Genomic DNA, 23,371 nt, shown 5'->3' with positions numbered 1-23,371 from the left:
ACCTACACACAAGGCAGAATTGGCCCCAGTGTGGTACTAAAGAAATATAGCCTTCCACATTAGCCTGTGCTTTGAGCAGGTGTCTCCATCATTTGTAATGAGCTCTGGGGTACTGATGAAACCTGGCAGGACCGGACATTAATGAGCAGGGTTTCCAAAGTGCCAAACAGTTCCCCAGCAGGAGAGGAACAGCAGTAGGCCAAACAGAGTTATTGTTTACTCTGCATCAGGGGCCCGAGGGCAGAGCTGGAAATAAATGGAAATGGAATGCCAGAGCTAGCATGCTGGCACCCAGTTCCCCAGGGGGGCATCAGTGAGTCAAACACTAGGAAAGTGGCAGTGGTGGGCACAGCAGCTTCAGGAGCGAGCTGAGGTTGTGTTTGGGGGAGAAGTTAGGATACTCCTAATTGATGGATGCTTTATGGTTCCTGACCTCGGCCCTTGAGGGAGGCTCAACTGCTGACATGGCTCTGTTTTCTAGCCATAATTTAATCCTTCTTCTATATCCCCCAGCACCCAGGTGATCACAGAAGAACAGTATGATATCAGGCTTCCAAACCTCGTCCCCAGATTTTACTTATTTTCTGGACCTGGCTTTCCTAGATAAAGGAAATGCTCAGTGAGGCAACTTACTTCAGACAGCAATGGCTCTGCATTCTATAGGCTTACAGTATGGACTGCGGCACTATGTGGATAAGTGACTTGTCCAAAGTGACACAGCCAGCGAGTGTCAGAGGCAGGATGTGACTGGCTGAAAAGCCCCATCTCTATATGCCTCTCTCTGTCAAATTAATCTGAACACATGACTCGTAGGCTCAAAAATTTTCAATAGCTAAACCTCTGAGTTTCTAGGCTCCATAATCTGGCTCCAAGCTACATTTACATCATTATTTCCCTGAGCCTTATATTATATCCAAACAAAATATCTGCCCTGGCTCCCTGCCCCTGTCCATAACGTACCTGCCTTGACTAGAACTCCTTTACCTCCTTTACACTTAGCTTTCAGTACCCTTCAAAACCCACAAATACTATCACTTTTTTGAAGTCTTCCTTAAACCTCCGCCCTGGAAATAAAGTCTCCTTCATCAGATCTCAAAGCACTTAACTCTCATCCTATAGCATGTGCTTTTTACATTCTGATTTGCATTCTATTTATCTCTGTACATGATTTTTTATGCTTTCTGTATTGTAAGAGGGATAGCATGGTCCAGTGGCTAGCAGGCTGACCTTGGAATCGAGAAGATCTGGTTTCAAGTCCTACCTCTACATACCAGCTGTGTGATGATGGACAAGTCACTTAACCTCTTAATGCCCTGGTCAGGTCTTCAAGGCTAAGTCAAAGATGGATTGCAAATATGCATTGGTGGAGAGAATTTCCACCTAGAGAATTCTCTATACGAAAGAAATCACCAAAGAGCAAAACACAAAAATTACATTGTAAGGGAGTGAGCCATATCTTATGTAACTTTATGTCTAGCATAGTGCCTTACACCTAGCGAGTACTTAATAAATGTTTGCTGAATAAATGAATGATAGATAAATAGGTGAAATGCCTTGGGCCATCCCTTCACTTTCTGCAATACAAGTCTCTTAGTTGAGGATCAGTTAGATAATGCAATTGAGAAAGTATATTCCATTAGATGAGATATACAGAACTAAGACTCAGGTTTCAGCTATTACATACTTATTCCATTCTTAACATCAAATCTATGCATTTCCACATCACTTGGAGGCACCTGAATTCTGCTTTCTATTAGTGTTTTGCCCACAGTAGGCGCTTAATAAATGCTTATTGATTGATTGATTTTAAGGTCATCAGAGAAGAAAAAGACCCCTCCTCTAGCCAGAGTTAAATGTAAGCAAATTCCTCAGCCCCATTTGTCATCCTCTTCTGGGAACAATACAATAACCCCTACTCAACCAGTCTCTCAGCCGTCTCTGCGCCAGCCTCCAAGAGGTCCAAGGAAGATAAATAGCAGCGATCTGTCTTGTTAGCAGTAGGTGCTAGTTTGAGCTATTTGTCAAATCCCTCCTGCGTGTATGTAATAAAAGACTGCCTATACCAAGTTATTTCCAGGCCGCTGCAGATGTAATCATGGGGTTGTAGACTGCTTTTCCAGATACCAATTTGAGTCACTCTGGATTGATATGTGAGCTCTTCCGTGTGGGTACTCCCTCCAGCTGCGAAGGTCAACATCCATCCACATTTTCTGCAAATTTGAGTTACAGGCTGTGATTCTCTGCTGTCTCTGCATGGTTAAGGACAGAGACTTGTGCTTCTGGCAGCATTTCAGTGTGGTACAGTAGAAAGAGTAATTCATTTGGAATCCAAGGACCCCAGTTCAAATCTTAGTTGTTTGCATGACTTTGGGCAGGTGGCCTAACCTTTCTGGGCCTCAGTTTCTCATTTGTACAATGAAGAAGTTGCACGATGTGGTCTCGAAGGTCCCTTCTAGCTCTGAATCTGTGATCCTTGCAGGGAATGAGAGAGATCTAGCCCCAATTTCAAATCAGCCCTGGAGGCATACACTATTCCACAGAGGCCCTAGGGTATCTGACCAAGTCAAAAGGATGGCCTTAATGTGAAGGATACCCAGGAGACAGAGAGAGTTCCAGGATCATTGCTCTTCTTCAGGTCCATTTCCGAGAAGTCTTTACATGTCCCTCAAAATTCAAAACTGGGCAGATAGCTGGAGAGATGGAGCATAAGACAGGAGAAATCATTTCCACCTCAATGTGTCCATTAATGCTTCACATATGAATGCAGTGAATGTGGTCTCCCACATATAACTCCCCTGTTTCTCATCCACCCCAGGATGATATATTGGAGATCCCGCAATCTGGACTAGAGGCATCAGATACAGAACTAATCTTTTGACAGTAAGCCTGGGTAAGTGGGGAGAAACTCCTTAAGAGAAGGCTGGCCACCAGGTGATGATTTTTTTTCCACCACTCTGATCCCAGCTTTTTGCAGAGTTTAAGTATATAAATACATATAGTTCCCAAATCCATAAAATGAGAGTTGAGCTAGATGGCCTCATACCTCTGCCCTGAGTCCTACTCTCGTGAATAGTAAATCCTTAGCCTGAACCACCATTTTGTGAGGGTTACCTAGCTATGCTCACATCATTTCTGGCTCAGTTAAATATCACAAATTCTCCAGCAATTTCCTCCCCTGGAGATACCTTCACTCTGAAGCCTGCTCTTCTGATTGAGTCCCTAGATCAAATTGCCATTTCGTGAAGGGCTACAACCATGGTCAAGTCAAACCTGAATCAACTCACTCTCCTTTTCCTGTCTTGTTGCCCTCTTCGCCACAGCACCTCTTTATATATGGTGTTCTCTATTATAATATTAGTTCCTTAAAGTAGAGGTCTACTTGTATGTCTAACCCCCCCCCGGCCCTGCCCAGTACCTAGCACAACGTCTGGCAATCAGTCAGTCAACCTACAGACATATGGTAAGTGCTTTATAAATGTCTTATCTCTCTGTCTAATCTAATCCAAAATGCCTCTTAAAATCTGTTCATTTACAAAAGAAGTATAAATATTCCACAGAGTCATCACAAAATTAGACAGGAAATATGTAAAGCCAAATTTGTATTGTGTACAGAGAAGTATGCTTGTAGAATTCTCACATGTTGGGAAGCTGAGTCACAGAGAAGGTAAATGACTCATGGTGACCTGATAAACAAATAGTGATCCAACCTCATGATCCAAGTCTTTGTATAGGTCAGAAATACTAAATACAGACAGAAACAGGGATTCCTACAAACAGATTTGATGGCACTCCATATGTCAACTTACTCCATTTATAAAATTCTGATGAACCAAAATCTGGCAGATGAAGGGGAAGTATGGCGACTGAGAAGAGGCCATATTGGTCACTAGTGAATTTTGAGAGAATAATTTATGTCGAGTGGTGGAGAAGAGCTTGGATTACAAAAAACTGAGGGGATTCAGTCCCTGTTTTAAATTACAGAGGTAGCTGGGTGGCTGAGTAGATAAAGCATTGGACTTGGAGTCAGGAAGACCGAAGTTCAAATGTGACCTCAGCCACTTACTAGTTGTGTGACCCTGGGCAAGTCACTTAACCTCTGTTTGCCTCTGTTTTATCATCTATAAAATTGGAGATAAAAATAGGACTTGCATCCCAGAGTTACTGTGAGGATCAAATGAGATATTATTTGTAAAGAGCTATGTGAACCTTAAAGCATTATATAAACTCTAGCTATTATTACACACTCCCCAATCTAGCCTCGCCTTGATACACAGTCTTCCAGACTAACCTCTTCTCTTCCAGTCCATGATACTTTAGTATCCCATCAAGGGTATAAATTTTTCCAAATCCCTGTGCTGTAAGAAAGGGGGGGAGCCTCCCACGACCGTCTCCTACTCAAGGAACAAACGCTGGTTTTATCACTAAGGATTAAGAACACTCACAACCTGGATTCCAAAGAGGCAGGGAGCCATGTTTGGAAAGGTGTTCCCAATTCCGCATTCCCTTCCATATAAGCAGACGTATTTTCTCACAAGTTGGTGGAATATATCCCCTTAGTTAATAGACCTCTGCCAGCACATCCCTCTAATCTTTGTACAGACCTGTGAACAATAGAGTACTCCCAGCACAAGGGGAACTCCTGGAGGGTAGAGTCTGCTTCCTTTTTCCCTTTGCACTCCTAGGTTAGAGGATGGGACCTGGTAGGTGCTCTTATGTAGAAGTTGAATTGATCTTGCAATCTGAGGTTCTTGTTTCCAGAACAAGACAAGTGGGAATGGGGATAACTGATAGGGGGAGGGGAAGGGGAATTGCTTCTCTAACTCTCCTCCTTGAGATCCCCTTCACCTTGCAAAGCAGTGTGGAATCTGGAATTACAGTTGAGTTAAACAGTAATTAAACAGCAAGGCCAAATACTTCCTTGGTTTCCAGTCATTGGCCTGGCACTTAGAGTTGCCTTCTCTCACTCACGGAGATTAACTGGGATTTAGTAGGTGCAAGTTCTGTTTATATTAAGACAGTTCCATGGAAACCACCACATACCACTAGTCCTATTCTTTTCTATGTAAATTCCAATCACATTCAGTCTCTAGAGAGGGGCTAGAGTCCTTGACTAACAAATTTGCATCTTTAAAAAACTGAATATGCTTTACTCTTTCCAGTTGGCTGAGGAGAAATAGAAGTCAATAGAAGGAGCAAATAGAAGTTCAAAGTGTAGTATATAATCTTACATGAATATTAGATAAGGGCAGGACTTGGCAATTTTTTTTTTCAATCTTTCTCCTAGTGGAGTAGATTGAAGCCAACCTGTGAGCTGGTTAAGTCCCCACTTTAAAGACGAAGGACCTGAGGGCACTGGAAGGATCAGAGGCCGAGCTATCTGTGAGGGAGCCTTCCAGTCCACCTCACTGAGGCCGACCACCATACTCACTGAGTCTAAAGATAGAACTTGTTTCTCAACTATGCTTGACTAGCAGCAAAAGGAAGCGATATTTTCAGCTTCTGCTAATGACAGCAACAGAACCCACCATCATTTACCTGTATATTTAAGCGCTGTAAGCATGGGGGAGTAGATGGAGAGCCACTTCTGGATCAGGAAGACTTTAGCTCAACCCCTACCCCTGGCATCTATTGACTATGTGACCAGTCCCTTAAACTCTTCATCTCCTAGGTGGTAAGTCTAAAATTACATACAGTGCAAAAGAATTGATGGTCTGTGTTGGCGTAGAGGCCATTGACCTTCCAGGGAATTCCTTATACTAATGAAATCACAGATCCAGGCCTCCTGAAAAAGACAATTTAAAATCAAGTACTCCGAACTCAATCAGGAATCCCATGAAAAGAGCCAAAAGATAGACGTACCAAAAAGGAAAGGAAGGAAGGAAAGAAGGAAGAAAGAAGGGAGGGAGGGAGAAAGAAAGGAAGGAAAGAAAGGATAGAAGGAAGGAAGGAAAGAAGGAAGGATGGAAAGAAAAACTATCACTACAGAAGGGAGCATGGCTAGTAATTTTGAAGATAAGTAGAAGCTCTGGATGGAAGCACCCAGATGTCCACTATTAACATCCATATGTTATAAGAGACAACCCCTTAAAAGTTCAAGAAAGTGGGAGCCACTTTCAAAAGCTCCAGTCCACCAACTTAGAAAACCTCATCATAATGGTGTAGGTTATGTGAAAAATCAAGAAAGTCCAGATATTTGCTAGCAGAGACAGGGAAGGACTGGGAAAGACTCCTTCCCTGTCACTTCCCACCGATTCTGATTGGGTTTCTGCTCTGCTTTCGTGGCTCTATTTCCACAAATCTCTATTTTCAAGGTTGTTGTTGTTGCTCAGTCATTTTGGTCATTGTGTCTTACTTTCCGTGACCCCATTTGGAGTTTTCTTGGCAGAGACTTGGCACCAAAATGGGACAGCCATAGCCATGAAAAAAATAGGCTTCTTGTCTCTGCCATTGTAGTCAAGGCATTGATCTTGACCAAGAAAAAGGAAGAAGGAGCCTGGAAATGCCCTTCTCCCCTAAGTCACAGTCTGTTTCACTACTAAGTGCCTGAGTTGGGCTTTGAATCTACCTTGTCCTGACTTTAGGCCCAGTTGTCGATCACTCTGCCAGGCTATCTCAGCACTCACACATCACAGATATTGCTTGATGCTTATGAACCTCCCTAAAAATTACAAGTTGTAGCAATCTTAAAGGTCAGTTTATGATTGGATATTGGTGATAGGAGGACACATTCTAGGACTGAAACCAGTTAGGAATCCTTCAGCAAGTATAGTGTTGCACTGGCGTAACACCCCTTGCCCTATTTATGCATTCTTCTCAAACATCTCAATTTCATGTTGTGGCAGAGCTAATTAGGGTACCATCCAGGTTTCATTGTAGTCATTTTTACCCGTCCTCTTAGGTAAAGAAATTGATCAAACTTCTAGTTATAAAAAGAAATCATTGTGATACTACCTGTATGACCTTTGGCAAATCACTTAACCTTTCTAGGGTCACAGTTTGCTTATCTGTAAAATGGGGAGGTGGACCTAAAACCCCTGAAATCTCTTTTGGTTCTAAATCCATGATTCTATAAAATCCTGCTTAATTACTTGGCTCTGATATGACAGGAACACTCCCTGTATTAAAAAAAGAAAACTGCCCTAAAAATATGGATATTTCCCCTTTTAAATGACTGACAGCTGGTGCTGAAATTAACAGATTTAAGATTGAAATACCAGTGGCCATACTGTCACTATGTGGGTTATTTTGTGTTGAGTGCTCTGTGCCCTGGGTATCCCTGCCCACAACTGGGAAAATAGCCTGGTCCAGACAGATTCATCTTCATGATAACTACAAGTATGCTGCCAGCAATGTGAGAATACTTATCTCCACCAATAAGAGACTGTTCTTGCCCCACAGTGTCCCAAATTACACAAATTAAGGCAATGTCAAAGTAACCGTGATTGGCAGGCAGCCTCTGGCACATCTTGTTAAGGACTTAATAGTACATGACACACAGCTATTTACATTCTAGGAAGACAGGAGCATCAGCGGTCATTAATTCAATGTTTGTTGTTCACTTGCATCTGACTCTTCTGACCCCATTTGGGGTTTTCTTGGCAAAGATACTGGCGTGGTTGGCCATTTCCTTCTCCAGCTCATTGTATAAATGAGGAAACTGAGGCAAATAGGTTTAATGATTTGCCCAGGATCACACAACTAGTAAGCGTCTGAGGCTGGATTTGAATTAAGGAAGATGAGTCTTCCTGACTCTAGGCTTGGTGCTCTATCCACTGTGACCCCTAACTGCCTTGATTCAGTATAGTTAACAAATATATTAACTTAAACTTTACTTGGTGCTAAAGATTGAAATACAAAACAAAACCAAAAACCCATCCCTGCCCTTAAGAAGCTTATGTTCTACTAGCAGGATATGGCTTGTGCACAGATAAGTAAAACAAGGACTGGGAGCAGGCTTCACAAAGGAGGTGACCTTAAAGTGAAACCCTGAAGGAAGAGGAGCATTTAGAGAGGTGGAGTCCAAGAATGGGAGTGCTTTGGAGACCGAGCATTGGGTTCACAGAACAGCGGGCAATCCAGTTTGGACGTGTGGAGGAGAATAGGAAACAAGGCTGGAAAAGTGGGTGAGGTCCCAAATGCTCCCCTGAGGAATTTGTGTTTTTCACTTAAAGATAATGGGGAACTGCTGAGGAGTTTTTAGCAGGCAAGTGACAGCACTTTGATAAAGGTTACAGCTGGAGAAAACAGTTGTCCTCTCAGACTTGTCAAAGCTAACCTTTCCTTACAAACAGTCACACTATATCCAATTTACTCTTCCTCCCACTGCTTCACTCTCAGAGGTGTCAAGATTTTTGTTTTATTGCTTTTTTTTTCACTTCTAGATTTCACTTTATTCTAGATGTTTGAAGTTGCTGGATTTCTAACCTATCTTAGTCTGATAACTAAAGTATTACTGTACTGAATAAGGAAATCTATTCTGCCCACTTTACAGATGAGGAAACAGAGGTTTCTACTAAATAATTTCTGAGTCAGATGTGAACTCAGATTTCTCGATTCATTCTAAATTCTAAATTGATTTAATTAATGAAAGTGCTTCATATTTATCTTTATTCCACAAGACTTGTTCATGTATATATGGATATATTTATATGTGTGTACATAAACATATATATGTATATGTATGCACACATATGTGTATGTATACATCTATGTATGTTTATGCCTATACATACGGACTAAGAATATGCACATGACCTTTCAGAACATGGTTGTTCAACCAACATGCAAAGCTGGTTGTTGTGGTTGTGGTTATTGTGGTTATTGTTCAGTCATTCAGTTGTGTCCGACTCTTTGTGACCCCGTGGACCCGAGGACACTAGACCCTTCTATCCTCCACTGTCTCTCTCTCTCTTTTTTTTTTTGGCTAGGCAGTCAGGTTAAGTGACTTGCCCAGAGTCACACAGCTAGTAACTGTTACGTGTCTGAGGCCATATTTGAACTCGGGTCCTCCTGACTGCAGGGCCAGCACCACTTACCTGCCCCTCCACTATTTCTTGAAGTCTATACAAGTTCATGTTCATTGTTTCCATGCCATTCTCTATCCATCTCATCTTCTGCCATCCCCTTTTCCTTTTGCCTTCAATTTTTCCCAGTATCAAGGTCTTTTCCAATGAGTCCTGCCTCTTCATTAGGTGGCCATTGTATTTAAGCTTCAATTTCAGTATATGACCTTCCAGTGAATAACCTGAATTAATTTCTTTAAGTATTGACTGATTTGATCTCTGTGCTGTCCAAAGGGCGCTTAAGTCTTCTTCAGCACCACAATTCAAAAGCATCATTTCTGTGGTGCTCAGCTTTCCTTATAGTCCAGCTCTCACAACCTACATTGCTACTGGAAAATACATAGTTGTGACTGTGTGGACCTTTGCTGGCAAGATGATGTTCCTGCTTTTTAGTGTGCTGTCCAGATTTGCCAAAACTTTCCTTCCAAGGAGCAAACTTCTCTTAATTAGAGTAGCAGTAATTGAGATCTATCACCTTTTCTGCCCTCACCATCAAAGATCAAGAAAGGAACTAGTGAGCTTTTGTGAGAGGTCTTAATTAAAAATATATTTGGAGCGTATTAATGTAGTTCTACAGCTTCATTCTATATCTTTTTTTTAAAGTCTCTCACAATGCTTTAAATGTTTTCTATTGCAATATGGAACAATAAAATGAAAAGAGAAAAAGAGGACAAATCCAAAGAAGAATAAGGATAGTTTACATTTCTGTATCCTTTAGGGATCAGAGGGTCTTAGATCTGTAACTACAAGGAGCCTCAAAGGCCATAGAGTCCAACCCCCTCATTCTGCAGATGAAGAAACCAAGGCCCAGGGAAGTTATGTGATTTGTCTTAGCTCGAGTAGATATTAAATCCAGGTCTTGACCTCAGATCCAGCCATCTTTCTAATGTATTGCAAAATGCTATTCATAACATGTGAGCTTCTCATGAACTTAACAGGACAGCTGTTCCAAGTGTTACCATCATTTCACAGCCGTGTGCCTAGTACCATGTCTGGGATACTGTAGGTGCTTAATAAATACATACTGATTGAGTAAACCAAGGCATCAGTAGGATCAGGCATCAAAGACCTGTTGGCCCAGGAAGATGTAGATTCAAATCCTATCTCTGATGCTTACTACTTGTGTGACCTTGAGCAAGCCACGACTTCCCTAGGCTCAGTTTCTTTATCTGTAAAATAAAAGGGTCCAACCTGTTGGCTTCTGAGAACCCTTCCAGCTCTATGCCTAAAATCTTACGAACTATTATCCTATTATCCTAGGACTTGCCTAAGAACACATAGCTTGTAAAGAGTAGAGCCAGGATTTAAATCAGGCCTTCTAATTTCAAGCCCATTCCTGTATGTTAATTATGGCACTCTGCCTCTCAACTAGCCTGCAAACCAATGGAATCTTGCTGAAGCAGTGATGGGGGAAAATCCCACAAAACCTTAGCTCTAGAAAGGAATTGCAAGGGAGAAGTTTCTTTGGAGATCAATGGAATGCAAAGTATCAAGCAGAAGACCTCAAAGAGCAAAATAAATTCTGTGGTCAATTCAGAGATTCCTAAGCAAATCCTCTTCTTTTGTCTTTTGAATATGGAAATGTTCACGTTTGCTCCTGACTATAAATATCCAGCATTCAGATAGCACTTTAAGGTTTGTAAGGCATTTTACAAATATTATCTCACTTGATCCTTACAACAACCCTGAGAAGTAGGGCTATTATTGTCCCTATTTGCTAGATGAGTAAACTGAGGCAGAGAGAAGACAAGCAGCTCACTCAGGGTCATCCTGCTTGTGTATGAAACAGTTAATTCTGTATCTTTTTAAAAAACATTTGGCACCCTGCTAGTGTCTGAAACAGCTTAATTCTCTCTTTTTTGGTATTTGGCAACCTAGCTGCTTCTGTCAAGTTCATAATCTTTGAAGCAATCATTTTTTTCTAATATCCAGAAAGCAATAAGGTAGTAACGGATGTGCTTTTTTTGTCTAACAGGTGGTTCGGGGGACCGGGAGAAGATGCCTGTCAATCATGAAGCTTTCCTCCTTATGGCTAACTCCCAGAACGACATGGAAGATTGGGTGAAAGCCATCCGACGGGTCATATGGGCTCCATTTGGTGGAGGTATTACAAATAGCTCCCATGCTCCTAAATTAAAACTGTTGCCTCAAGGTAAACCTCTTCCTCCCCTACTCAGATATGCATCTTGTTCCTGAGCCCCCCATGAGTATTTCTAAAGCAGTCATTCCTAGCCAGGTTGGTCTGCAGGTCTCTTTAAAGGCCGTTGGGACAAAACATCAGAAAGGTCACAGAATTGACAAAAAAATACTAGGGGAAAAACTCCGCGCCCCCCCCCCCCCCCAACAGAAAGCAAAACTGCATTTTAAAAGATCCCTTTCTCTTAGTAACATGCTCTTGTAACTTGGGTAGGTGTCTATGTCTGTTTGGGTAATTGTCTGCCTCTCTTTGGGAATGTTTGTGTATAGACAGTGAATGTGTGGTTGTGTGTTGACAGTGAATCCTTCTGTGTATACACATACATGGGTTTTGTATGTGTGTGCATTTGTGTGTGTGTTTGTGTGTGTGTTCATACTGCACGTGACCCCTGTCACCCTTTTGCTCCTCCCAGATGGGACAGATGTTCAGATCTACCCCATCCTCCACCCGCCACCTGTAAAAGCTGAGCTCCGCATTCTGCCGAGTAGGGCTGAAACTTTGTTGCGGAGAGCAGCCCCCAAAGCCCCTTAATAGGAGATGATCATTTAAAGGAGATGGAGAAATAATCATATGGATAACATGGGGAAAAGAAATAAAGCAGGGGACCAGAAAATTCCAAAAACATGAATCCTCTTCCCCATGTTACCCCAGGGTCTCCAGACCTTCAGGTTGGTTCCTTGAGCCGTGTGAATGCTAGGTTTACATCTCTCTCCTGTTCTATTTGAAGTGGAAAGGATCTTATTCTTTATTCTGTACAAATCAAGTACATGGGTGTAGCCACTATATGCCTTGTTGTTTTGTTATTTTTCAGTCGTGTGCAGCTCCTTGTGACCCCATGAGGGGTTTTCTTGGTAAAGAGACTGGAGTGGTTTTGCCATTTCCTTCCCCAGCTCATTTTACAGATGAGGAAACTGACATCTATAGCGTTCAGTGTCAGAACCAGGATTCAAAACCAAGTCCACTCTGACTCAAAGCCAGAATTCATTCCCCTGCAATATGCTCCCTCCCTAGCAGCTTGTACCTTCCCTGTGCCCTTTCATTCATTCATTTGTTCGTTCGTTCATAAGCACTGATTAAGATTTTTACTGAGTGGTGGACACTGTGCTAGGCAGCTGGAATACAAAAACAAAAATGGCGCTCAAAACCATTATCTACTTGACCAGCCTTTAAAGTATCTTAACTCCTAAATATGGAAGCTGCTACATACTTTGGAAATTCAGGATTCTTCGAATGTGTAAAAATCCATGTGTTCAGTTTGGTCTTAAGCTCTTATGTAGAAGATAATGAAATGTCCAATATTATATGCCCTTGGTGTAGGGGATGCATGAGAGGGATGCATTTAACAAGAGGTACCAGACTCCTAGACAGCAAGAGTTAAGAAAATTAACTCACAATTAATTCTGCCTGAGGCCAGGCCTGAGGTATCAGCAAAGTGCAAGCATGAATAACTGAAGGCCAAAGGAAGTGAGTTTTCTGATGCAAAGGGGCTCAAAAGGAAGGATTATTTCTGGGCTGTGGAAGTGCCAGATGGTAAGGGCTGAGGCTTAAGTATCACTTATGAAAAAAACAGCATCGGATTCCAGGCCTGTCATGGAATGGCCTGTCCTGCAGTCATTTTATAAGCTGCCTCCTGGGAAGAAATCCTTGTGCCTCACAATTCTCTCTCTTCACTTAAGGAGAACTCACCCTTTTCTTTCAAAGCAACGGGAAAGTTCCCATGTTTTCCTTTGATGATAACACCCTTTTGGCAGGGAGTCCTTCCCACCCAAGCACTCCAAAGTGGGCACCCAACCCACCTCAAAAGTCTCTCTAATTATCACCCACAGGTAATTAGTACTCAGGAATAGGAAAGGAGCGGGGAGGGGAAAGGGATGACTGCAGAACCAAAAAAAAAAAAAACTTTTAGAAGGCACTTTGTGGACAAAGCAGAGCAGCAGTATGACTTCGGGGATAGACAGAGAGCTGGCTAAGAAGACCCAGGTGTGGGTCCTGCCCAGGTTCAAGTCGTGACTTGGACGAATACTCATGCTGTGACAGAGGGCAGATCATTTAACCCCTGTAAGACTTACACATTGTAGAGAAGGTGCCATTCTGTATTGGTAGAGAGAGTTTCTTCATTTAAGAGTTTGTCTCTCCCATTAGATTTTCCTGGAGAGAAAGGATTTTTTGTTTGTTTGTTTCCTTGTTGACCTTTCTTTGTATGAAAAGTGCTTAGAACAGTGCCTGGCACAAAGTAGATACTTAATAAATGTTTGTTGATTTGACTGGGAATTCTCTCTATCCATATCCCTTGGTCTAGAGCTGACTTTGATCACCTACTGATTGCATACTCCCTCCGATTCCCAGGGGTAGAATTCTCAGGGAATGAAACCTTTTCTCTAATTCTAGGACATCTCTTTCGGATTCACTACCCTCAGATGATTATGGGGAAAGCACTTAAAAAGAAAGAGAATCCCTGTCCATTATGTCGGAAGTCAGTTTTGCTGCTGACCATGTTACCGAATAGACTTTTGAAATGCTGTTAAAGTAGCCATAATAATTGGACCATGTGATACAATTATTATGTCTAATCCAAAGACCTAGTCTAATACATTATCATCAAGTAGATAAGGACAGATGTCCACTGTTGTGTCACAAAGTAATATGACTACATCTGTAATTGATCTCTGTCTTTGAAATTATATTTAGGACTTGAAACATACAGCAAAGGTCCATACTCTGCTTGTATTTACTGCTAAGAACTCAAAATTCACATGGAACCGAGATTAGACTCATTCTGCTTGACCAGATAGGGGAAAAGTAGAAGATATCAGTGAGAGTTTTAGCTCATAATGAGGAAAATCTTTCTCACAATTAGGGCTGTTTAAAAGAAGGAAAGGACTACTTAAGGAAGCAGGTCTTCCACCTGAGCTTGGATGATCACCCAAAACGTGATTGTAGAGAGGATCCATGCTTTTCAGATCGACCTGGTTGGCTCTTGTCTCATCTAACTCTCCAATTTATCCATCTTTGGTTTAAGTAGACTCTTAGCTACTAAGAGTATGTATACAATTATATGAAATTGAATTGTAGAAAGAAAGAAAGAAACCTCACCAGTTGTATTAATTTTCCCCTTTTTTGAGGTGCAGAAGAAAAGCATAAATCAAAGAAGTTATAGATCAGTATATGTGCTTGGGCAGGTTAATTTCAACCTGTCTTTATAGAATCAAATCATCATGGGCACCTCAAATTATGTCACATGTATATTTATGAGACTTAAATCAAAAGAACTGGCAATTTACTTAGTTGATTTGTTCAAAGTATATGGCCCCTTCAGATGATTAGAGAGGAAAACCATTTGGGGGTGTGAGTTAAATAACCCAGTTGTTGGGTTATTGGCAGATTAACCCCAAGACAGCCAAATCTCCACAGCTCCTTAGTAAATAAAAGAGAGACATGGCTCCTTTTGAGATACAGTGTACCAGGAAACTAGAAACTAGGAAATGCCCTGAGTTTCAGAAACAAGGAAGGAATGGAGTAAACTGAAGAAACAACAGGTCAGTAATCCTAATGTCAATTCCTGGAAAAATTCTGAAATTAAAAAAAAAATTAAGCAAAGCTCCTACGTATTTGGAAAAGAATGAAAGCTCATAAAGGGATGAGGCTGATGGATCAAGAATTTGTTCAAGCATGAAGGAGAGGCAGTGTGGTGAAGTAGATAAGAGTCTAGGAAGACCTCTATTTGATCCCTGCTTCTTACCTTTTGTTGGCTGTGCAAATGTGGACAAGTCACTTGACTTCTTTAAGTCCTGGCTTCCTAATCTCTGAGATGGGATTCACAAAGTTATTTTGAGGTTCAAATGAGGCAGTGTATATAAAGGGCTTTCGAAATCTGCTATATAAATGCCAGTTGTTATTAGAAAGAACGTATTGAGTTCAGCAATGCATTGGACAAAGCCTTTCATGATATACTGATAGACCAAAGAGTGAAATATGGGGAGGATGTTGGTAATAATAATCACTCAGTTTAAAAAGAGCTTTCTGAAGGAGAGGGAAGTAATATATTTGGAAATAAAAGTGATATAATAAATCAAACATATATCAATATACATCAGATAGATAAGGAGAGAAAGAGATCAATAGGGAGGGAAGGAGGGAGAGGGAAAGGGGGGTGGGGAGAGAGAGAGAGAGCACTTTTCTCACACTGCTCCAAGAGTAGGTAATGCAAATATTATCTCCATTTTATGGTGAGGTTAAAGGACTGTCCTGGGATTATCCAACTAATAAGTGAGGAAACTGAAGTTCCTGACTAAAGAGGCAAAATTCAGGTACGAGAATTAAAAGAAATTTATGGAAAAAAAAATACAACACTTTGACAGGCTGAACATCAGTAAGGGATTCAAGATGGAGCCAGCTAAGTTTCCTAATGAGATAAAGACGATTCAGACAGGCCCAGATCAACAAGAGGGGGTGGGCCATTGCATCTTGGCTTCTACCTAATTGCCAGTATCTGCTGGCTAACTGGTAATGAGAGACCTGGCACTTGAAGGACCGCTGGTAATACAAAAGCTGCACGCTAGCTGAGGCCTCCCCCTACTGAGCATCCCTCAATAGAATCTCCCCCAACACCGACTGATAAGCAGGATGGGGAACAGTGGGGTCACTGAGTCAACTTTCAATACCTTAAAGGTTTGCTTCCATAAATATGTAGAATATACTTAATTCAATTTGTTTTTTAAAATCACTCTATCATCATTCTACTGATCAAAAAATCTTCAGTAGCTCCCCATTGGCTAAAAGAGAAAGTATAAATTGGTTAGACTGGCATTCAAGGCTCTCAGCTATCTCTCTAGCTCCAGCTTACCTTTCCAGTCCAAACTCATCTGACTCCCCTTATGTATTCTACTTTTCAACCAAACTGCGAAATTACCACCCTCTATTCTTGTCAAGGTAATCTCCTTCCTTTGGGCCTTTATTAGGGCAATCACCCATATGTAAAAGACATTCTGCCACCCTCTGAGCACCAGTTTCCACCAGCTGAAATCCTTCTCTTTCTGCCAAGTTAGGTGGCACTTCCTTTTTGAAGTCTTTCCCTACCACTTCCCCCAACCCCCAGTGCTATACACACACACACACACACACACACACACACACAGAGAGACAATAAGCATAGCTAAAAAAGTATTCTCCCAATGTCTCCATCTTATATTCTGCCAGATATCATAACTAATTGTGTACGCTGACCGTAAGTGTACTGTACTTTTTTATAACCTTCCCTTAGGTTATATAAGCCAATTGAGAACAGAGACTGTATCTTATTTCAGCCCCAGATGACCACAGTGCTTTGGACATAATAGCTATTTAATAAATGATTACTGAACCTAATTGAATTCAGAGAGCAAACAGACCCAGAGATTACTGTTGTTATCAGAATAAAAAATCAGGACACATGGTCAAACAAATAATTATCTTTTTGTTGGTGTTCTTAACTGTATACTTTCCTTCCATAAAGTCAGGATGGACCATCCCAAATTTATGTTTTCTGTACTCAGAGCCACAGAACAATCCATGAGCGGTGAGGTCAAGAATAAAACTTTGGTTTTCCAACTTATGATCTGCCCACCAGGTCATACATCAATCAGTAAAGCACTTAAAATGCCCAGTCTGTGCTAAGCACTAAGTAGACAAAGAAAAAAAAAGTCCCTTCTCTGAAGGAGTTTAGATTTTATAGGGGGAGATAGTAGGTATACATTTAAGCATATACAAGAGTGTGTGTGTGTGTGTGTGTGTGTGTGTGTGTGTGTGTATGTGTGTGTGTGAGAGAGAGAGAGAGAGAGAGAGAGAGAATGTAAAAATAAATACAATGTAATATTTTAGGTGAGAGGGAATCAGAGGAGAGAAGAGATGATTGGATCTGGAAAGACCTCATAGAAGGTAGGACTTAAGCTGATTTTTGAAGGATACAAGGGATTCTAAGAGGTAGAAATAGAGGAGCATATGACAATCATGGCAGCTTGTACAAAGGTGCTAAGAAAAGAGATAGAAAGTGGTGTGGGAGGAAGAGCACCAGTTTGGCTGGACCATTGTTTGCATCAAGGAAAATAATGGAAAATAACCGTAGGTAGGTCGGAGCCAGGTTGTGCAGGGATTTTACTGCCAAACAGAAGAGTCTGTATTTGTATGATGGCGAGACAGTGTGGCATAATGGAGAGGTGGACAGGGATGCAGGAGACTTGAGTTCTAGTTCTGGCTGTTGTTATGTCGTTTTCAGTAGTGTCCAACTCTCTGTGACACCATTTGGGGTTTCCTCGGCAAAGATGCTGGAGTGGTTTGCTATTTCCTCCTCTAGCTCATTTTACAGATGAGGAAACTGAGGCAAACAGGATTAAGGTACTTGCCCAAGGTTACACAGTGTCTGAGGCCAGATTTGAACTCAGGAAGTTAAATCTTCTCTTTTTGGTCCTAGGTCTGCTACTAACTCTAGCTGTTTGACCTTGGGCAAATTAACCACCTCTGTTGGCCTTAATTTCCTTATTTGTCAAATGGAAAAAGCACTGGATTGAAAGGACTTTGAGGTCTGTGGTCATTCTGGTTGTCTTTATTTCTGTGAGCTACAGTGAAACTGACTGTAACATTATGATTAATTAATAGCCCCACATTGTCAATTCTTGTGTCACTGAGGAAGTGCACCACTGGCCAACAAGCACAAATGTAGTTATTCTGAGTTGCAGTTCCTCTCCTTTTCTAAGAGTTTGTTTTCAGTTGCTTCACATGGAGCATCTCAGTGGCATAGAGACACATCAATGTAAGGCGGGGTAAAGGTGGCACTGGTGTGGCTCCATAGAAAGCAAGATAGTCTTCGAGCCCTGAGGGACCTTGGTAATCATCTAGTCTCAGCCCTGTGTTTTACAGATGAGGAAACTGAGGCTTAGAAAGGCTAGGCCTCTTGTCCAAGGTCACACACCTCATAGCTTACAGAGCTAGGATGTGAAATGAGCCCTTACCCTTTGAGCTATGCTCATGGCTGCTTCCCACAAACCTCGCCTGAAAAGTCAGCCCCAGCAGCAATAAAGGCCTACTCTGACTCCCAGGGTCGGTGAAAATCCCAAGAAGGAGGAATTTAACCAATGATTTAAATGCAGATTTTCATTACTATCTAAGGGAATATCTGTTTGAAATTCGAAGTGTCAAATGGTAACTTTTGGGCTTTCCAGGACTCAGAGAGTTGAAGATATTTCACCAGCAGGGTTTTGGGTTTTTTTTGCTACAATTCAAACATCCTTTTCAGAAAACTGGAATAAAAGGTAATTAAAGTAAATATAATTTTATTGCATCAGTAACAATGAATGAATGACAAAAATAGTAAACAAAAGACCTCCGAGGTAGAAAAATAGTCAGAGAGCCTGTTATGACTTGGAATAGATTTTACCAAAAGTAGTGAATATTACAATATTTGACCTGTAGGTGAGTCTGTTGGAGGAGTTAAATTCTCAGAGGGGGCTCAGAGTAGGCCCAAATTAGATTATAATGTGATTGGGAAAAGTTTGTTGTTATGGTTTGTCCTTCGTTCTGGAAGAGGACCATGACATCAGGAAGATGATGCCATGAATTGTATTTAAGTGAGGGAGTGCTGTGCAAAGTCACCAGCCTCACTCTCTCCTCCAGAGCCATCTGGGTCCAGTGGCCAGATATAGATCGAGATGACTAGAGATGGCCCAGGATGCTGTGGGAGTCAATGCCCAGAAAATTTTGACAAAATACATAGAAATACAATTCAACATAGATAATGTTAAATTGTGGTTTTCTAAGTCAATATATGCCCTGCAGGGATCTCTTTCTATTTGAATCTGATACCCTTGATTTAAAAACTCTGTAATTTTATCTACAAATATCCCTAATCTCCAGAGTCTTTGGGAAGGCCTACTATTTATAGAATCATAGATTCAGAGCTGGAAAAGACCTTAGAGTTCATTTAGTCCAGCTCTAGCATTTTACAGAGGAGGAAACTGAAGCCCAGTCTGATGAAATGCTAACTAGCTAGTGGGCACATAGCTAGTAACTGTTAGAGTTAGGGTTGGGGCCCAGGTCTTGCTGACTCAATGTGGGGAGAGGACTGACTTAGGAGATCTGCTTCCAAATGCTGGTGCAATTGTAGACAAGTCTCTTTCCTTCTCTGGGTTGAGTTTTCTCTTCCGTAAATGAGTCTCCTCCCCCCCAAAAAAAAACCTCTTCCAAATCTATGATCCACTTCTTCCCCCTCTCACAAGTTGACAGGGTAGGATTTGGGGAAAGAATATCCGATTTCCATAGTTCTGCTGAGGTTGGGAAGACTTATAGACTGACCCCAGGCTCCACCCAAACCCGGGCAGGAGAGAGCAGCTGTTTTGCCTGAAATCAGACCCCTGTCTCCCCTCCTGTGGATCTTTGGCTTTTGCCCTAAGGGAAAGCTAAGAAAGCAAGTTCCTCATATCTCCAGTCCTCTCAGAGAACCTTGAGCTACCAGACCCAGTAGGACTGTGCATTGCCGCTTTCCTTTGCAAAGCTCTTACACAACAGAGACAGGGTTTTTCAAGTAGGAAATGAGACACTTTGAGTTCAAGGTGAAGGTTCAAGTTGGCATTGGTCTGAGCTGAGCCCTGGTTACCTTGGAATGAGCTAGTTGGATTCCCTTCCGATTTTTCCTTTCTAGAATTGGAAGGGGGGAAGGGATCCCAGATCTCTCAGACATAAAATTCACAACTGCCTCCTGTGTCTGGTAGGAGATATACCAGTCTCTGTTCTAAGTTCAAAGTCATGCCATGAACCTTGACTACCCAGATTCCTGTGCATTCACTTGAGAGATTTGTTGTTTCAAATGTGCAGTTCCCAATGTTCCATTCTCTGAATGCTTCGTGTGTGTGTGTGTGTGTGTGTGTGTGTGTGTGTGTGTGTGTGTGAGCAAACCACTTTGAATGGCAGATGAGGCTTGGGCGGGGGAGGGGGGTGGCTATAGATAGGGAGGACACTTTAAAAAGGAAAGAGAAACAGTTTTACAGCCTGGGTCCTTAAGGAGACTGGGCCGCCCAGCCAGTGGTGATAAGAGCCTATTCACTGACTGTCCATTAATGTTTCCTCCTCTCACAGGGGAAGGAATGACTGTTTCAGCAGTCTTGCTGCATGGCTTAAATTCCCCTGGACTCTGACAGCAGAAGTCATATTAAATAACATTCCCACTTTTCATTCCTGCCGTACATTTGTTCTATATCTGGCTCAGATCCCTGGGGATGGAAATCAGTGGGATCTGTTGGTTTCTAAGTTGGTAGCTGATCCAGGAGGGATGTGGAAGATTGGAAAGAAGGCCAAGCTCTGAGAGGCTGCATGGAGATGAACTGTCCCCAGTTTGGTAGAGATGTCAATTCAACACCTTCGAAGTTTACCTGCGCCCCGTTCATTGCAAACAGGCATAATGGGGGCTGGTTTTAACCAGACTGCTTTCAGGAGGCAGGACAGATTTCTTGGGCTCTCCATTTCCAAGACCCAGATTTCTACACCCATGAAAAACATGTAACATTTTTCTTTTAAAAGGAAAAAAAAAATTGAGAGGGGGGCAGGGGAGGCTGGAGAAGGTTGTACATCTGAGATCCTGTCCAAATTAAGCTCTGGACTAATAATAGACATACTAGGAGTATGAGGCCCACTTTGTGGGGCAGCTGCTGGTAGGTTATTTCTCTTTGCAACCAACCATTCCTACCAACATGGGCCTGCATCTTTCTATGGGTTTATCTATGAGTGATGCAGAGTACAGGGGAAAGAATACTGAGCTAGGACTCCAGAAAGCCAGGTTTGAACCTCCATTCCATCACTGACTAGCCATGGGACTTCGATAGACCCAGAGCTTTACAAATATAGAGATAGATGGGAAGTTAAAAGCTATAGAGTCCAACCATCTCATTTTATGCATGAGGAAACCGACAACCAGAGAAATTAACCCAGAGACTTGACTAAAACAGCAGGTCTTTAGTATTCAAGACAGGATTTAAATCTGGGCCCTCTGACTCCAATCACTGTACTATGCTTGGCAAGTCATTTTTACCTCTCTAAGCCTCAGTTTCCTTATCTGTAAAAACAGAGGGATTTGACTTAGATCAGAGGTTCTTTTTGTCTTAGACCCCTCCTCAGAATAATATTTTTAAATGCATTAAATAAAATATGTAGGATTACAAAGGAAATGCAGTTCTCAAACAATAATCACTCATACAAGTTCACAGACCAGAGTTTAAGAACCTCCAACTTGTAAGATCTCTGAGGTCACTTCTAGCTCTTCAAATCTTCTTTGGGACTGCTATCCCCAGAGTAGATCTGTTTTTCCCAGTATGTTCTTTACCTTCTGCAAGACCCCTTTCCCAGTCTACCTAGCTGCTCCCCACTAAAGTGACCCCCCCATCTCCCTGCTGCATATTTTCTATGTACCTAATTATTTGCATGTTTTCTTTCCCCTTAGAATGTAAGCTCCTCCAGGGCAGGAACTATATTTACCTTTCTTTGTAGCCAACATGCTTAGCACAGTTCCTGGTACCTAGTAGATGGGCGTTGGTAAATGTGTGTGGATTGATTAGTCAGTTGATTGACCAAGTAAGAGTCAATTTCCTCTTAGGAGAAAAAACTTTATTGATGACCGGGAACATTTATGGTGGGTCTGTGGATCCTCCATAGGGCCCTCTCCATGTATCTCACATGTATTTCTTATTTACTGCTCCTTAGTGTATTTCATGTCAACCTTCTGGGTCCTTCCTAGGGTTGAACAAGTTTTTCTTCAGATAGGCAGTCAGGCTTGGGGAGGCCATAAACTGGGAAGGGTGACACCTCCCCCAAAAGGGCACATGAAGAGGACATGCCCCTCAGACTTCTGACTTCCTAGCAATCCTGTATTGAGTTTTACTCAGTATGATTCAATTCAGTTTGAAAAGCATTGGGGGGATGCCTACTTTGTGTTAGGAACTATGCTTGTCCTAGGAGTATGAAAACAAAAAAACCATAACAAAACCCACCAAGAGTTCGAGGCTTCCTGAAGCTTAATAAATAAGTTAATCTAACAGATAAGTTAATAGAAAATAAATATGAAGGGAGAAGGGGATGTATTAACCATCTAGGAAAATGAGATGATGGCCTAGATGGCCCCTAAAGTCCCTTCTAGCTCTTAACCTTTGTTCCTGTTATCCTAAGTAGACTGCCCATCTGAAGCTAGAAGTGTAGACCTTAGTGAAGGATAGCTAGGGATGGGCTTGAGGGTGGGACTCTAATTTTACCTACTTGGTTCACCCCAAAGTCTTAAAGGACAAAGTTGTCTTAGTGAGATCTGTTGTTCCCCCTGCTACTTCTTCCTTACCTCCTAAACATGCCTCTTTCAGCATGATTCTGGTCACTCAGAAGCCACACCAGGTGTCCCCAAACCTTGGTGTTGAACATATTCCGAATATCTCTAGATATTGAAAGAGGTAATGAGAAGTTAACCCATTGGGGCTCAAGGAAAAAATAAATTTTTATTGGAAAAAGTAAATATATCCCATAAATTTCCTTTGGGAGGGAGTGAAGGCTTATAGATCATTAAATCAAACAATAGGCTGTTGGACTTAGAGGTAGAGCTCAGAGGCCATGGAGTTCAGCTTACCAGGGAATCACAGCTTCTGAACAGCTGAGGATCCTGACCTAAACTAGATATCTCAAATTTAAATGGCTCGGGAAAGACTTTGCATCACAATAATGCTTCGTGGGGCTTTTTTGTCCCCCTTTTTATATATGAAGACACTTTACCTCAAAGGGGTGACATTCCTTTCCTAGAGCCAAAAGTCATACAAGTTAGACCCAGGACTCAGACCCAGGTCTTCTGACTCCAAAATTGGTACTGTGTTCTTTTCCAGTCATTTGGTGGATTCTGAAATCTCTCTGTCTCTGTGTGTCTGCCTCTCTGTGTCTCTGTCTCTGTTTCCCCCTCTTCTGTCCCCCACCCCTGATACCTATTTTTATCCAGTCATTTCATTTAAAATCAGAACCTCCAGATAACACTTATTAAAACCAGGTTTGTGGAGGCGATTTCCCTATGACTGAATGCCAAAGTATGTCTATGTTATTTGTGATATGTCTAAACAGGGGTTCT

At 41.8% G+C, this 23,371-nt stretch overlaps 1 protein-coding gene across 5 annotated transcripts in view; it reads left to right on the top strand.

Annotated features, from left to right (window-relative positions):
• The window catches only part of ARHGAP22 (Rho GTPase activating protein 22), a 353,201-nt gene that overhangs the window by 269,117 nt on the left and 60,713 nt on the right, over positions 1-23,371 (top strand). For 4 of the 5 annotated variants that reach the window (XM_020997089.2, XM_020997096.2, XM_020997095.2 and 1 more), the window contains one exon: positions 11,038-11,214. In XM_020997089.2, coding sequence (XP_020852748.1) covers positions 11,038-11,214 — 177 coding nt within the window. The remainder of the gene's footprint in view (positions 1-11,037; positions 11,215-23,371) is intronic. The other variant, XM_078150900.1, reaches the window with a different exon arrangement.

The sequence above is a fragment of the Phascolarctos cinereus genome, unplaced genomic scaffold (genome assembly GCF_003287225.1).
Source record: "Phascolarctos cinereus isolate Bilbo 61053 unplaced genomic scaffold, phaCin_HiC Scaffold_3;HRSCAF=262, whole genome shotgun sequence".
NCBI classification, from domain to species: Eukaryota; Metazoa; Chordata; class Mammalia; order Diprotodontia; family Phascolarctidae; genus Phascolarctos; species Phascolarctos cinereus.
The sequence above is the reverse complement of the archived record's forward strand: the minus strand, read 5'-3'. Positions and strand labels throughout refer to the sequence as shown.